Source organism: Microtus oregoni, unplaced genomic scaffold (assembly GCF_018167655.1).
Source record: "Microtus oregoni isolate MIOR12 unplaced genomic scaffold, Mior012 000007F_ref0000211, whole genome shotgun sequence".
Classification (NCBI taxonomy): Eukaryota; Metazoa; Chordata; class Mammalia; order Rodentia; family Cricetidae; genus Microtus; species Microtus oregoni.
Window position 1 is genome coordinate 9769331 of NW_024543066.1, and position 15535 is coordinate 9784865.

General features: G+C 47.6%; 1 protein-coding gene across 1 annotated transcript; it reads right to left on the minus strand.

Moving 5' to 3' along the window:
* Positions 1–3218: 3218 nt before the first annotated feature.
* LOC121450920 (phenazine biosynthesis-like domain-containing protein 1) lies at positions 3219–15100 on the minus strand. Its single transcript, XM_041656307.1, has 10 exons — positions 15018–15100; positions 14750–14878; positions 12463–12562; positions 11710–11808; positions 10976–11085; positions 10824–10853; positions 8592–8680; positions 8033–8211; positions 4556–4618; positions 3219–3583 (listed from the first exon to the last, which is right to left on the minus strand). The coding sequence occupies exons 2-10, from the start codon at positions 14831–14833 to the stop codon at positions 3471–3473; spliced, it is 867 nt and encodes a 288-aa protein (XP_041512241.1). The 5' UTR covers positions 14834–14878; positions 15018–15100; the 3' UTR covers positions 3219–3470.
* Positions 15101–15535: the final 435 nt, after the last annotated feature.

Consider the following 15535-nt stretch of genomic DNA (forward strand, 5'->3'; position numbering starts at 1 on the left):
TCTGAGGATGCAGTCTGAGGATGCAGTCTGAGGATGCGGTCTGAGGATGCAGTCTGGGGACTGATAAAGACGGGATCGCCCCTTCAGTCTGAGGATTTGGTAGAGGTAAAAGGTCTCTCTAGTGGCTAGCTGCACTGATTCTTTGATCTCTCAGCTCTTACCCCCTGATATCTGACTCCAGGTTTTTATTATTAACACCAATTAGAATTCGTGCTACAGCCCTCCAACAACTGAGCTACATACATATATCCAGCCCTTTCACCTACCTTAGGGAGCCACTTGACAGTGTCTCTATTACACTGTTATGTTAAAGCCACTGCTCGGTAATTCCATTCTAAGGGGTAGTACCTCGGTAAAGCGTGTGAGAGTCTAGAAAAGACAAGCGTATGGCTTCTTCAAGATTGATTTTTACTTAGTTATGTGTCTGTGTACACGTGGGGTTGCGCATCCCCATGCAGGCAGAGGCCAGAAGGGCATGCTGGATCCCTCAGAGCTGGAGTTACAGTTATTTCTGGGACCCCCCCCCCAGTCTGTTACATGAGTGCTGGGATCTAAATCCCATTTCTCAGGATTGCACAGATACGCTCTTAACCACTGGAGCCATCTCTCCAGCCCCTTGTTCATGCCAATTTCATGCAAAGCCCCAAACTGCAAACCAGGGAAATCATCACCAACAGAAGGAAGTATAAACAGACAGTAACACGTGACCAAACAACGTGGACCTTAACAAGGACTAACCAGAGAGCACTGTACGTTGATGTATGGAGCCAATTCCTGCTGAAAGGCAATCCTGTGATTAATTAATAAAGCCAAGAGAACTCTTCAATGTTGCACAAAATAAAGTTTGTTTTGGTTACCCCTTTTAAAAAAAATGGTGAGTTGTTTTGTTTGTTTTTTGTGGCCTCAGCAACCCAACTTGTAGTGCATACAGCTTGCATGCTTAATTAGTGATCCTTCTGTGTCTGCAATTAGCACCAGGACAATTAATAAAATAACGCCTTTACAGCTCCATTTAGCTATCAGAAGTGCACAACCAGGCATAATTAATTCGTCATGAATAAATCATGGCTGATTAACTAATCTGTTTGCTACTAGCACATTAGGAACAGCTCCCACCTGAGCACAGCTAATTTTTCTCTGCCGGACAGGGCCGGACCCTCACACAAAGCCAACCCATGCAAATGTGCACTGTTAAGCAGCAAGTGCATTGGTACAGACGGGGAGCTTCTGAGTTGTCGCCTTTAAATGCCGTCAAGCCTCTTAGGCGATTGTCCAGAGAGTAAAGGAAAGGGCCGCCACATCTGGAAGCCCGAGTCCAGGGCAGGTTTCACACTAACCCATCACCTGGAGGGATGGATTGTTAAAGCTCAAAGTACCAGCCCTAGTCCCCAGAGCTCCAGACACAGGTGGTCCAGAAGAGGGCTGGTGATTTTGCTTTTCTAGCAAGTTTCCATATGGTCCTGATGCTGATGGAGGACCCCTGCTCAGGGAACCCAACTTACAATTGCTGGGGTTCCCAAGTCCTTTCTATAGAGTCTAACAGGTTTGCTGTAGTTTTGGGTTTTTGAAGCAGGATCTCAGAGAACTCATGCCGGCTTCTGATTCATTGGCTAGAGAGATAGCTGCTGCTGGCCTTGAAATTCTGATCCTCCTGCCTTCCCCTCACTAGTGCCAGCTTTACAGGTGTGTGCTGTGGTGCCTGGCAGGATGGTAGCAAATCCCCGTTCTCCTAGTTCTCACTTCCTACCTTGCTTGAGGCCGAGTCACTCTAAGTGTTTGTCACTGTGCTGTGTATATGTGTACAGTTGGTCTGTGAGTTTCTAGGTAGGTGGAGGAGACAGTGGGGATGGAAGAATAAGGGTAGGGGTGGATTCGCCCATCCTAACTGAGGTATATTGGGAGTACAGCAGCTCTTCACTGCATCCATCTTTCACGTGGATTACAGGGACCCAAACTTGACCATAATGCTTGCCAGGCAAGTCTTTTACCCATCAGGCCCCAAGTCCACCTAATACATCCTTTCTTCTATTCATTTTCTGAGTTTTGCCTGACAAAAAGATGGAGAAAATTGTTTTTATTACATTTATTTGCTTATTTTGTATATGCACGTGTATGTGTGTGTGTGTGTGTGTGCACACTACAGCACCTATGTGTATGTGAGTCGGAGGAAAACGTGCAGAGTGTGTTCTCTTTCTATTTCTGGGTCCCAGAAGTCAAATTCAGATTGTCAGCCTTGATGACAAGCGCTTCATTCACTCAGCCGTCTTGCTAGCCCCAAAATCATTGGGGTTTTTTTTTGTTATTTTTTTTGTGTGTGTGTGTGTGTTTTTAGCTACACTGAAATTCCTTTACATTGTCCCCCAAAATGAACTGTTCCATTTTGCTACCCTCACAGCCCACACAAATCCAAACACCCCACCAATCATAGGCCAACCTCCCTAACAGTTCTCCGTCTCCCCGCGTTTCCTTTCCTAGCACGGTTACATCGTGAGATGTTTTCCTGCGCGTTTCTCAGGATGATACTCTGAGCCAGCAACTGCAATCTTCAGGAGCTCAGCTGTGCCCACTTGCAAAGGCTCATCCCAGCTGGGCTAGTGAACTGTTCCCTCTCCTCCCAGCAGGGCTGGGGAGGTCACATGACCCTCACCTGAGGATCTAGCCTCTCCCTCCCACTCGCAAAGGGCCCCAGCAAGGGGCTGGGAGATACAGGCCAGCAAAGACTGAGGCCCGGGGGATTCCATCTCTGCCGCTACAGGACAGTCATTGTCATCGCCGGACAAAGCCTTTTCCGGGGTCACGTTTCAGGAGGCCACACCCACACTCTGTAAGTAACCCCTCGCTTATGCTCTGGAAGTAATGCCAACAGCTCACTGGTGCCCTGGGAGAATGATGGCGTTGTACCTCAGTTTATCTTTGGAAACTTAGGGAATGGGGAGGAAATGTTTATGTGGACGACAGGGAAAGGATTTTTAGCAACACTGCTTTTCCACGGAGCTATTAACTCTTCTGAATTCTTCTGAATGTCTATGAGATACTCTGTTTAGGTACCTGTGCCTAAATTTAAATGGCCTCACCTAGCTCCTTATCAATGGATGGCTTTTTCTTTTTCTGGTTTTTCAAGTCAGGGTTTCTCTGTGTGTGGCTCTGGCTGTCCTGCCTCTGCCTCCCAAATGCTGGGATTAAAGGCGCGTGCCGCCACCGCCTGACTGGACCTCTCTTTGATTGGCAGCCTCGCTGCCTGCTGGGGGTTCCTGAAGATGCACACAGGCAGAGTCCTTGATCAGCTAAGGAGTCTGGAGACGCTGTCCTGCCTCCATCAAATGGCTTCCCTTTCTGTTCTCCACCGTCGAGGGCACTGGTCAGTGGACTGGCTGAAGCCAGCTCTGGACATTTGTTGTTGGTTTGCTTTGGTTTTATTGGTAGTGAGAAAACACTTGTGTTTAGCCGTGGCCACAGCCCAGCATAAGTCTCTAGACCGTCAGCGTGCCCTCTAAGACAATAGCAGCGCCACCCTTCAGGTCAACTCGTCCATCAGGTCGCAGGGAAATGTCCAGTTCTCCTCCTCGGCGGGAACACTGAAAGGCTTAAAGAGAACACAGAGTGGAGCCAATTGAGAGTGTTTCCCTGTGATTAACACAGCGAAGGATTTGTTGTTACAAACCCGCAACTCCTCCCAGGCCAGTTTCCAGAATAAATTTCTCAGGTGTCCATAGTGCCTCCCACCATTCTCCTGCAGACACAGGCACACATGCAACTGATGTGCGCTTGCTACCCAGTCCTTTCCTTCCTGGGCCTTTTAGTGAGCCCACCTCAGCTCTGAATTAAACAGAGAGAGTTTGTTTTCTCATAACATATTAAAACAATTGTATGTGCCAGGACCACAAAAGGCATGACCTCAGATTTCTAGGAGTTCAGGAAGACATTATACTCACCCGGGATAGAGAAAAGGGATCGTCGATCTCAGGAGTTACTTAGCAAGCTAACTGCACGCATCAAGCGTGCTTACTGTATTAGAAATACCTGTGTTTGGGGAAGCAGGGCTGGAGAGGGCTGGGAGTGGAGGGGCCGCTGAAGGGAAGAAGATTCAGGAATATTTCACATGAGGGATAATAGAAGATCTGCCATTTATTTATTTATTTATTTATTTATTTATTTATTTATTGAGACAGGGTTTTCCTGTGTAACCCTGGCTGTCCAGGAACTAACTCCATAGGCCAAGCTGGTCTCAAACTCAGATATCTGACTGTCTCTGCCTCTGGGATTAAAGGCGTGCACCACCACCAACCAGTTCAGCTCTTATTACATTTTTAAGGAGCTAGTGCTCGTGAGAATAGATAGTGGCCAAAATGAGGCCAATGAGGAATTTGCGCTGGGCATAGTATTATGCAATCCCAACCCTTAGGGGGTCTGTGCAAACTGGAGGCCAGCCTAGTCTACGTAGCAAGACCCTGTCCCAAATAGTTAAGGGATGGGACTATGACTCTATGTATTTGCAAAGCCCTGAGTTTAACACCAGGCACCCAACGAGGAGGAGAGAGGGAAGCGACCATCCTACCTCGCATCTCTCTCTTCCCAAGCTGCTGGGACCAGTAACTGCTCAGAACGGTGTGCGCAGCTCCTGAAAAGTAAGACGCTATGAGAACAGGCAAAGAATAGGGAAGCATGTGTCCCCATTGTGTTAAGTGATAAATCACCTAGCCAGTTCGACTAAACCTTAGATGATCTAATCCTAAAGTCAAGCGGGCCGGGCCATAGCAGAGTGTGCAGTAAGGATAGGAAGACAGGGTTTAGGAATCGGCTTTCCCAACTTGTCTACCAACTATGTCTTACTGTTTCTGGAGGATTAGACTCTAGGGATTTGCTTGCTTGTTTTTAGACACTGGTTCCGTAGAGCTCAGGCTGGCTGGAATTCTCTATGTAGCTGAGGCTGCTCTTGAACTCTTGATCCTTCTGCCTCTGCTTCCCAAGGGCTGGGATTACAGGTGTGTATTACCATACCTGGCTTTGGTCTTTCATTTGGCCCTACCACTCCTTGTCAGTTCTTTCCCCTGGAGCTGGAGGTAGAGGCAGTGGGGAGCCACCTAACATGAACTTTGGGAATTGAACTCGGGTCCTCTGTGAGAGCAGCATCCGCTCTTAACAACTCAGTCACCTCTCTGGGAGCATTGTCAGCTCTCGATAGGAAATTCAAGACCTTCGTATACATCTTTCTATAATTTTCAGGGAACATAGCGTCTTCCTTCTACAGCACATGCGGTAGCAAAGGAAGTCAGACACAGGGTCAGCCTTGTAGGCCTTGTGGACAAAAAGAGTGTTCCTTTCACCAGGGTTTCCTGTTGTTTGGTGCGCTGGGCAAGCTTTCTATAGACCAAGATTAGCTCCTTAGTTAGTTGTTTGATTGTACCCTAGAAGTAGGTCAGAGACTACATATGAAAACAAACAAAATATAAAGTCGTGGCCAAGCGGTGGTGGTGCACGCCTTTAATCCCAGCACTCAGGAGGCAGAGGCAGGTGGATCTCTGTGAGTTCGAGGACAGCCTGGTCTACAGAGTGAGTTCCAGGACAGCCAATGCTGTTGTACAGAGAAACCCTGTCTCAAAAAAAAAAAATGTATATATAGTCATGCCAGGCATAGTAGTGAAGGCCTGTAGTCCTACATCAAGATTCTTGGAGCCTATTTTGAGGATTTATAAGCTACACAGGGAGTCTGAGATTAAGCTGGGCTACATGAAACCTGTCTTGAAAAATGGAAGGTGGGGAAAAGAAAGTAAAAAAGCTGTAACTTATTTATAACTGGCTGAAAGTCTTCAGGAAGGAAAAAAAGAAAAGGAACTTCTCTCTTCTCACGCACAGGCAAACTTACTGGGCATTATGGGATGCTTTACCCAGGACTGGGCACTGAACGCTCCAAGTCCTAGGGCCCCTCAGTCCCACTCTACCCTAGCTAATACAAAGACCTTCACCTTCCAGAAAAGAATACACACAAAGTGCATTGCTTGTCAGTCTCGCAGAAGCAGCTGTGTGCATGCATGCAGCCATGGTATGCTGGCAAGTTTATGACAACTCGACACAAGCTAGAGCCACCAGAGAGAACCTCAATGGAGAAAAAGCCTCCACAAGATCTGGCTGTAAGGGATTTTCTCAATTAGTGATTGACGGGGGAGGGCCCAGGCCATTGTGAGTGGTGCTGTCCCTGAGCTGGTGGTCCTGGGTTCTATAAGAAAGCAGGCTGAGGAAGCCATGAGGAGCAAGCCCATAGCAGCTCCCCTCCATGTCCTCTGCATCAGCTCCTGCCTCCAGGTTACTGCCCTGTTTGAATTCCTGTCCTGACCTCCTTCAGTGATGGATTACACTGTGGAAGTGTGAGCCGAATAAACCCTTTCCTTCCCTATTTGCTTTCGGTCATGGCGTTTTATCACAGCAATAGAAACCATAATATAAGTGGGGAGAGACTCAGTGGACTTCATGGATGCTCCAGGCCGGCATTTTCCCGAGTTTTACACAATACGTTGCTGAACTTAGTGTTCCTGCATTTTGTTTTTCTCAGAGAACTCAATGAAGATTCCAGAGCCATCATGGCTCCTAGCATTTGGAGCCTTTGCCTTTCATCTCAGAACCTCCTTTCCCCCAGCAGACCTCTCCATCGAGCACCCCCATCCTTGGCTGCATAGATGACTATTCTCAAAGAACGTGTAAATACAGGGTGTGACCTTCCTGCCCTTCTTTGGTGTAGTTCTTCTGCTTCCAGCTGGTATAAGTTCTACACATGTTGGCGCAGGTGCTCTGCTAGTGGAAGGTGTAAGTCTAACTCTGTAGCTGAGCGCTTGTCTAGCAAGCAAAGTCTGTGGAGGTAACTCTGTAGCAGAGCGCTTGTCTAGCAAGCAAAGTCTGTGGAGGTAACTCTGTAGCAGAGCGGTTCCCTAGCAAGCAAAGTGACTCTGGGTCTAATCCCCAGTGCTAGGAGAGGAGAAGGAGGAGCAAGTTAAAAAGAGGTGGAGACTGAGCATAGTTTATGTTCGTTGGGCATTTACCTGTGCCAGGCACTGTACTTCCCCCTGGGCATGTGTCGTGCTGACCTAACCCTCTGAGGTACCAGTCACATCACACAGATGAGGGATTGAGGCTTCTAGGGGTTGTCACCTGTCCAGGTGATAAGAACAAGGAAGGAGGCCTACAGAGCCTCCTTCTTTTCATTTATTTATTTATATATTTTGTTTTTTTGAGACAGCGTTTCTCTGTAGCTTTGGAGAACTGGAACTCGTTCTGTAGACCAGGCTGGGTTCAAACTCACAGAGATCCTCCTGCCTCTGCTTCCCAAGTGCTGGGATTAAACACAAGCACCACCACTGTCCAGCTGAGCCTCCTTCTTTAGAGTGTCTATACACAGAAGATTTCAGTGAAAGGGTAGAGGGAGAGTGAAAGGAAGATGAAGAACAGAGGCAGCCCCAGCCACTCAGTGGGCAGGATGGCAGGCGTCTGTGATCCAGCGTTTGGAAGGTAGAGGCTAGAATGGCAGGAGGTCAAAGTCATCCTCATGCTGAGTTGGAGACCAGCCCAGGTTACCTGAAACCCCATTTCAGAAAACCAAATCAAAGCAAGGCGTCTAATGTCACACGAAGGCTTTTGTTTTCGTTTCTTCCCCTGACGCTGGGATAAAATACTGTGGCAGAAGCAAGTAAGAAGTCAAGAGTTTATTTTTGCTCGCGGGTCAAGGCCTGGCCCTTCAGCTGCTCACCTCACACGTCACAGGGTCACACATCACACAGTCACATGTCTCTGTCACGAGAGAGCGATGCCTACAGCTGCTGCTTAGCCGCTCCCCGCCAGGATCCCAGTTGGGGAATTAAATTAAAATAGGCCTGCCCACTTGATGAACATAGTCAAGGTAACCCCTCAGAGTTGTGCCCAGAACCCCACCTCTCAGGTGGTTCTGGATGCTGTGGCATCTCAGCACCAAGCGCTCACAGTGTGTAGCTCTTTGTATTCCTCCCCTTCCCTGGTTAAGTCACCTCTGATAGTAAATGAAGAGTACCTGTTACCGGGTCTTCAGGCAAACCAATCCATGGTGCAAAGTACCGGGAGTAGAAGTCATAGTGGGGTGTCTGCCCCCCAGGCTCTCCTTTGAGAGTGAGAATGAGTCCTTTCACCTTCCCTGTCTTTTCTATTCGAGGCAGAGGTTCTGTGTTCACCCTCAGGGTCTCCAGAAAGGACCTTGAGCACAAACAGAACGGGTTCGGAATAAATATTTTCAGATCACCCCCTTCACAGAATGGGAAAGAGGCTGAGCTGTGCCCAGATGGCTCAGCAGAGGGAAGGGAGAGCCTGCCTCTGACATCTACCTAGGAAAAGAAAGTGGTTGGACAGGCATGATGGTAGATGCCTGTAATCTCACTCTGGTAGCAGAGGCAGGTGGATCTCTGTGAGTTTAAGGTCGGTCTGGTCTACAGAGCAATTTCCAGGACAACCAGAGCTATATAGGGAGACCCTGTCTCAAAAGAAAGGTCAGTCATGTACTGGAGACAACACAGCCTGACTGAAGCAGAGCTGGGAATCTGGGTGCTGGCATGTGAATGGTTAAACACGGCATTTACCTGTCATAAGAATCGCTGAGCCGGAGCAGGAGTTTTCGGGTATCTGGAGAGTACTGGATATCCTGGACCACGGTGTCACCTATGGCTGTCTGTGGAACAGATCGAGCATGCCTCAGAGGGCCAGCAAGATGGCTCGATGAGTAAAGGTGCTCGCTGCCAGGCTTCATAACCTGACTTCAGTCACCCAGACTCAAATGGCAGGAGAGAACACACTCCTTCAAGCCGTCCTCTCATCTCCAACCTCCTGCCTAGCAGGCATGGAGCCATGGCACCGCACAGACCATGCAAAACAATGAGAGGTTCATGATCAAGCCGGAGAGAGCTCAGTGGGCAAAGTGCCTGCTTTGCAATCATGAGGACCCGAGTACAAGCCCCACAATCTGTGCTTTTGTTTTTCAAGGCAGGGCTCACATCCTATAGACCCACAGGCCTTCTTGCAGGATGGAGCTCATGTCTCACACTGTGCACCGTGTTAAGTGTCCATATGGGGCTGGGAAGGTCCCCCTAAGAGGGGACCTACTGCTGTGGTTTTGGTAAATGGCCATGAGTGCCACAACCTTCTGAGTACTGTGTTTATATCTATAGGTTAGCGTTGTGCTGTTCTCAGCCTTTGTCAGAGGAGCTTAGGTTCACAGTAAGTAGTGGTTAATGCAGGGACTCGTTCACTGGTCCAAAGCTGCCGGTCAGTGGCTTTTGAGGGTTTGGCCCTAACTGGGACATCTATTATTATCTGCTCTGAAGGCTCAGAGAGCACAATGAGGGGGAGGTGGGAAGAGTGTTGCAGATGTGTGTATGTGTGTGTCTATCTGTGTCTGTGTGTCTAGACATGATATGGCCACTGTACTCGTGGGCTCATGAAATCACAGCAGCTATGGCTATCAGCACAACATCAGACTGGTCAACATTTCATCATGGATGAGGGAGGAGCTCATGAGGTCCACAGCTTCCCTGACTGACTATTGGCAGATAACAGCAACTGAAGAAGGGGTGTCATTTTGTCAGTGGTCATACCCATTGCCCAGATTCCAGTAAATAACACCCACTACCAACCAGTAAGGAACTCTTTTTAAACTCATTGGGAAACACACACACACACACAGATACACAGACAGACACAGAGACATGCAGAGACATATAGACACACACAGAGACACACACGTATCCACAGACACATACACAGATAGACACACACAGAGACACACATGCACAGGGACACACACAGGTGTGAGAGGTAGGGAAATGGTTGGGAAGAAGTGTTTCAGTGGGAGAGGGAGGAGGGTTAGGGGAGTAAAAAAGACTAAATTTGCTCTACACAGGTATGAACTTGTAAATGATTTTTAGAAGAAGAAAATTCCCATCTCTCCTACTTGAACTTGGATGGGCACAGCCCCCCAGGCTGATTTCTCCTTCCTGCTGCAGTAAACAGAAATTCAACCTTTCATTGTTCAAGGGGGCTGAGGGTGCCTGATACTGTCTTCATTGCCTCCTCCAGTTCTCTCTCTCTCTCTCTCTCTCTCTCTCTCTCTCCTCTCTCCTCTCTCTCTCTCCAAACACTCTTTCTTACTCCTGCCCCTCTATGGAGGTTAAATGAGTTGGGTGTGATGGCATGAACATGTAATCCCAGCCAGCACTTGATAGGCAAGAGAATTGCAAGTTTAAGGCTAGCCTGGGCTACACAGTCATTACAATTCAATGGAAGTGATCAGTCTTACCAAATAAACACAATACTAACATTCTAATCTGAAATCACCTAGGCTTCCACTGCAATGCCTCCAACTGGTAGGCCACCCAATTTGGGATCCCATTATGTTGGAACACAGTCCAAGAATGGAGTCGTGTGAGGGGAATTCTGAGTGCTTGTGTGAATACTCCAAGAAAACAAGACAAGAGTCTTGTGACCTCAGTTTCTTCAAAACACAGAATTGCCAGGCAGTGGTGGTACATGCCTTTAATCCCAGCACGAGGGAGGCAGACTGGTGGATCTCTGGTTTGAGGCCAGCCTTGTCTACAGAGCGAGTTCCAGGACAGGCTCCAAAGTTACACAGAGGAAGCCTATCTCAAAAACCAAACCAAAACAAAAGTTGGCTATTGCCTGAGACTTTAGTCCACCTCATTTTTAGGCCCTGCTCTCCCAGGCTCACCCCGCCAATTAGAGCAGTAAGTGACATCACACCAGAGCTTTCAAACACAAACGACCACATCGCAGACTCTAACTGGAGACTTTCCACCAACCTTTATCAAGTCTTCCACCTCATGGAAGTCCTAGAAGAGGAAAAGAGATGTGGTCATTGCGGTCATTGCTCAACGGGAGAGCCGCGGCTCAACGCAGTTTGTGGATACAGTTGTGTGTATTAAGATGAGAGGTAAACACAGAAAGAGCTGACCTGGGGGAAGGCTGGGTAGAGAGGAAAGTCCAAGACAATCCCGTCCTCTGCTCTTCTGGCCTTTAGCTCCCCGCTCATAGTGGTGAAGGTTAGAGTGCTGTTTGTGTTCTCTGGACAGAGGATGAATCAAGCAAGAATCAGGAAAATAAGCTCGGTACAGGGGACTTCCCTAACCCCAGTGCTAGGGACTGAGTCTAACACCACACAGATTCAGGGGAAGTGACCTAACACTGAGCTATAGTATCAGCCTATTTTTAAATGTTTTTTAAAAGATTTTCTATTTTATTTTATTTTTCAAGGCAAGATCTTAACTATGGAACCCCCATGAGCCTGGAACTTCCTATGTATGCCAGGCTGGTTTTGAACTCACAAAGAGCCACCTGCTCCTACCTCTAGAGTGCTGGTGGTGCGTACGTGGGATCCTAGCACTGGAATATGAAGGCAGGAAGATCAAGAGCACAGAATCCTCCATAGTTACACAGAGAACCCAAGGCAAGCCGGGAATACATAAATAACTATCTCAAAAAAAAAATACATATGGGAGCCTGCTGTGGGGACACACACTTTAATCACAGCACTGGGAGGTAGAGGCAAGAGGATCTCTGTTTGTGACCAGCCTGGTCTACAGAGTGAGTTCCAAGACAGCCAGGACTACCTAGCTCAGGGGAAAAAAGCCAGAACCAACATATATACATGCATACATACAAGCATACATAAAATAAAATTCACATTACTTATCTTGTGAAACAGCACAGCCGCAGAGGCCAGGGTGGCGTGACCACACAGAGGAACCTCACTCTCTGGTGTAAACCACCTCAGCCCAAAGCAGGAACCTTCAGAGAAGGGAGAGCCAAAGAGACACAAGTTAACCCACAGAGGCAAGCCTTAAGCTTCTGGCATTTTCTAAGTCTCTCACTGGTGTGGTTAACAGCAAACTGTTGGCAAAGGACAAACGCAGACTGGACAGACATCCACAGGCTCCCCGCGGCTAGGTTTGGAGCCGAGACAGTAGATTCTCCAACACCCTCTTAGTCCATTTGGGGTGCTATAGCCGAACTCTACGTGATGGGTGAATCTTTTAGGAACTATCTGTAATAGACCCATGGCTTGGAGGTTGAAGGTCTAGGGACTGCCACCTACTGAGCGTCCTGTCACCGCATCGACACACGAGGGCGCCAAACACCCGTGTGCCAGAAGCCCACTCCTGAGATACCAACCCGCCCTCACAGAGATGCCATTACTCCACTGTCTCCCATCAAGACCCACCTACCAATATGCTACCCCGGGGACCCATTTTTTTCCAATATATGACCTCAGGAAACCTTAAATTATAAACTGAGACTGAACTTCAACACAGCTTCTCCTAGATGAGCTAAAACCCACACTAGTTATCTGCCAGCAGACAACATATAAACATCTCCTTAAACCTCCCTCCTGAGACTCGGCTTCCACGGCCACCCAGGAACCTACGAAAAGTGTGCATTTACTTTGTGTGAAGTTGTCGCTTGGTTGCAGTTTCCTGACGAAAGCCGTTTCGGAGAGGTTCATTTCCCTTGCGATCTGTTGATGGGCGTCTTCAGCCAGCGCCTTAATTAGGAACAACAAGTTATGGAGACTCTAGAAGCACAACTCAGACTTCCTTGCTCGACCAACTACCATTAGTTAACAGGGCGGTTTACCCTCGAGTTATGAAATTCTAGTTACATCCGAGGATTGGGAGGCATGTTTGTGCAGACAGTTTTCCAGATACCCTGGCGTCCAGCTCCTATGGAGAATCACAAGTGTGCAAAAGGCTACAGGAGTGGAAATCCAGAGCGTGGGGCCAGGTTCCTCTGTGTCAGTTTGTTATCAAGGAAAAGATCTTGTGCTCTTTTTTATTTACTTTTCCACGTGCAGGGAATTAACCCCAGGGCTTCATACGTGGTGGGCAAGCAGCTCTATCACTATGCTGTGGCCATTTCTAATCAATTGACTGATTAATTGCTTTTTCTTTGTAGACAAGTTCTAAGATGCCCAGGGGGGTCTTCAATTTGTCATTCTTCTACCTCAGCCTCTTGAGAAGCTAGGATTGGGGCTACTGCACATTCAGGCCTTGTTTGCTTTATGCTTTTCTTGAGACAGGGTCTTATAGGGCCCAAGCTGTCCTGCGACTCACTATGTAGCCCAGGTTATCTCCATACACGTAAACTCAAATCCTCTTCCTCAGTCTCCTAAGTGAAGAGATTTTTAGGTATGTGTCACCACCTACTGTTTTTCCTCTAAATTTACATTTTTATTTTTATTTTTTTAAGATTTATTTATTATGTATACAGCATTTTGCCTGCATGTATGCCTGCACACCAGAAGAGGGCACCAGATATAGTTCTTCTTTTTGTTTGTTTGTTTCCAGACAGAGTTTCTCTGTGTAACAGTCCTAACTGTCCTGGAACTAGCCCTTGTAGACTAGGCTGGCCTCCAACTCACAGAGATCCTCCTACCTCTGCCTCCCAAGTGCTGAGATTATAGGCATGTGCCCCCAATGCCTGACAAAAGCCTATAAATTTCTAATATAAATTCAACTAGTTCATTTATCTGGGGAGGCATGTGTCTGTCACAGCACACTTGTGAGGTCAGAGGTCCACGTGCTGGGGGAGATTTCTGCTTCCACATTGGGACTCCCAGGGATTGAACTCTGGTCTTTGGACTTGGTGCCAAGGAACTATACCTGCTGAGCCACCACTCTCATGCAAAAGAACTATTTATACGATGAAGATTTTTGGCAACCTAACTTTTCTAGGTACTGGAGATCAATTCCTTCTAGTTTCTACTGAATTTATTGCAAGTGCCTTATTTTTTTGATCCTAAAAAGATTTTTAAAAATCTTTTGATGATTACTTTGAGAGTGTGTGTGTCTGTGTGTGTGTGTGTGTGTGTGTGTGTGTGTGTTTGTATCTGTCTGTCTGCCAGTACACTTGAGTGTAGAGCCTTTGGAGGTCAAGAGAAAGAGAGAGAGAGAAAAAGAGAGAGAATGAATCTGCCTGTGTCTGGATTTGTACACACGAGTGCAGAGCTCCTGGGGTCGGAAGAGTATCACATCCCCTGGAGTTACAGGCAGTAGTAAGTGTGGTATAGGAAACGGTAAAGGCAGGCGTGGTGGCACACACCTGTAACTACTCGGCATGGAGGAGGCTAAAACAGATGGAGTCTGAGGATAGCTTGGGCTACATAGGGAATTTAAGGTCAGCTAGGGTTGGAAATCAAGAACTTGCCTCAAAGGTCTCTCCCAACCTCCATGAGAGAGTCCCTAGAATCAGATACTAATGTACTTTCAGCCATATTTAGTATAAAACTAAACTTTGATGGCTATCCAGAAGCCTGTCTGCTTTTTATAATTATTTGCATATCTATTTATTTTTGATTTTGTAAGATGGGTCGGTTTCTTCGTGTCGCCCCAGCTGGTCTAGGACCTCCTCTATAGCCCAGGCTGACCTCACACTGCTGACCCTCCTGCCTGATCCCTAGGAACGTCAGCATAACAGGCACGAGCCCCAGTCCCTGCTGCTGCTGCCTCTTTAAGGGCTCCAGTTGCCCTACGTGGGAATCTGTGCTTCTGACTGGGTCTAGGAGCAGCCATTCCTGTCATAACCTGCAGACATGACCACCAGCAAATACGACAAAGATCACAAGCCAAAGTGGCCAACACTCAGGGTGGCCTCACTTCTTTTCCAGAAGTCACAGGCTCTACACACATCTAGAATTTCAGGCAGGCCTGGCCCTTGAGAAGCGAGTACTTACATTTTCCAGGAGGCAGACGGCAGCAGGATTGCCACGGAAAGCTGTTGCCGTGAATGCGTCTGCTATGAAAATCGGGAGCTTCATTTTCCTCCCCGTTCTGTCTGCCTTGCTGGAAGCCTGCTTCACTTCCTGTTGTTAAGAAAAAGAAAAGAAAAAAAGAGCCAAAAAGTTAATGTTTCACTGGTGCACACAAGCACACAGTTAATGGGTCCCAGATACAAAGTCAATTATTCAACATAATTCCCCTTGAAGACAGCAATCCTCTAACTTTTTCAGTCTTTGCGCTGAATCCCCGTTGTAGAGTCTCTCAGGGTTGGGCAAGTGAGCACTTAGTGTGCGTAGAGCCGTGGCCTCCGTCCCAGTTTTGAAGGTGAAAAGGCTTCAGATCCAGCTCAGCTGCTAGTGTTGGCTTAGCATGCACAAAGCCCTGGATCGAAACCAAGTGGCCTGAAACAGGACATGGTGGCACACATCTGTGATCCTAGCACATGGAAACAGGCAGGAGGACAAGAAAGGTTCAGAGCCATCCTCAGCTACACAGGGAGTTCCAGGTCAACCTGGGATACTTACATAGTCTGTGGAAGTTTACTGCCTATGTCTGATAGGTAAAATGTAAACATTGGGTTATTTGTTGGTTTGTTTGTTTGGGGGTGGTTGCTTTGTTTCATTCTTATTTTTAGAGACTGGGTTTCCCTGTGTAGCCCTGGCTGTCCTGGAACTCTATAGACCATGCTTGCCTTGAGCTCAGATATCTTCCTGCCTCTGTCTCCCGAGTGCTGGGATTAA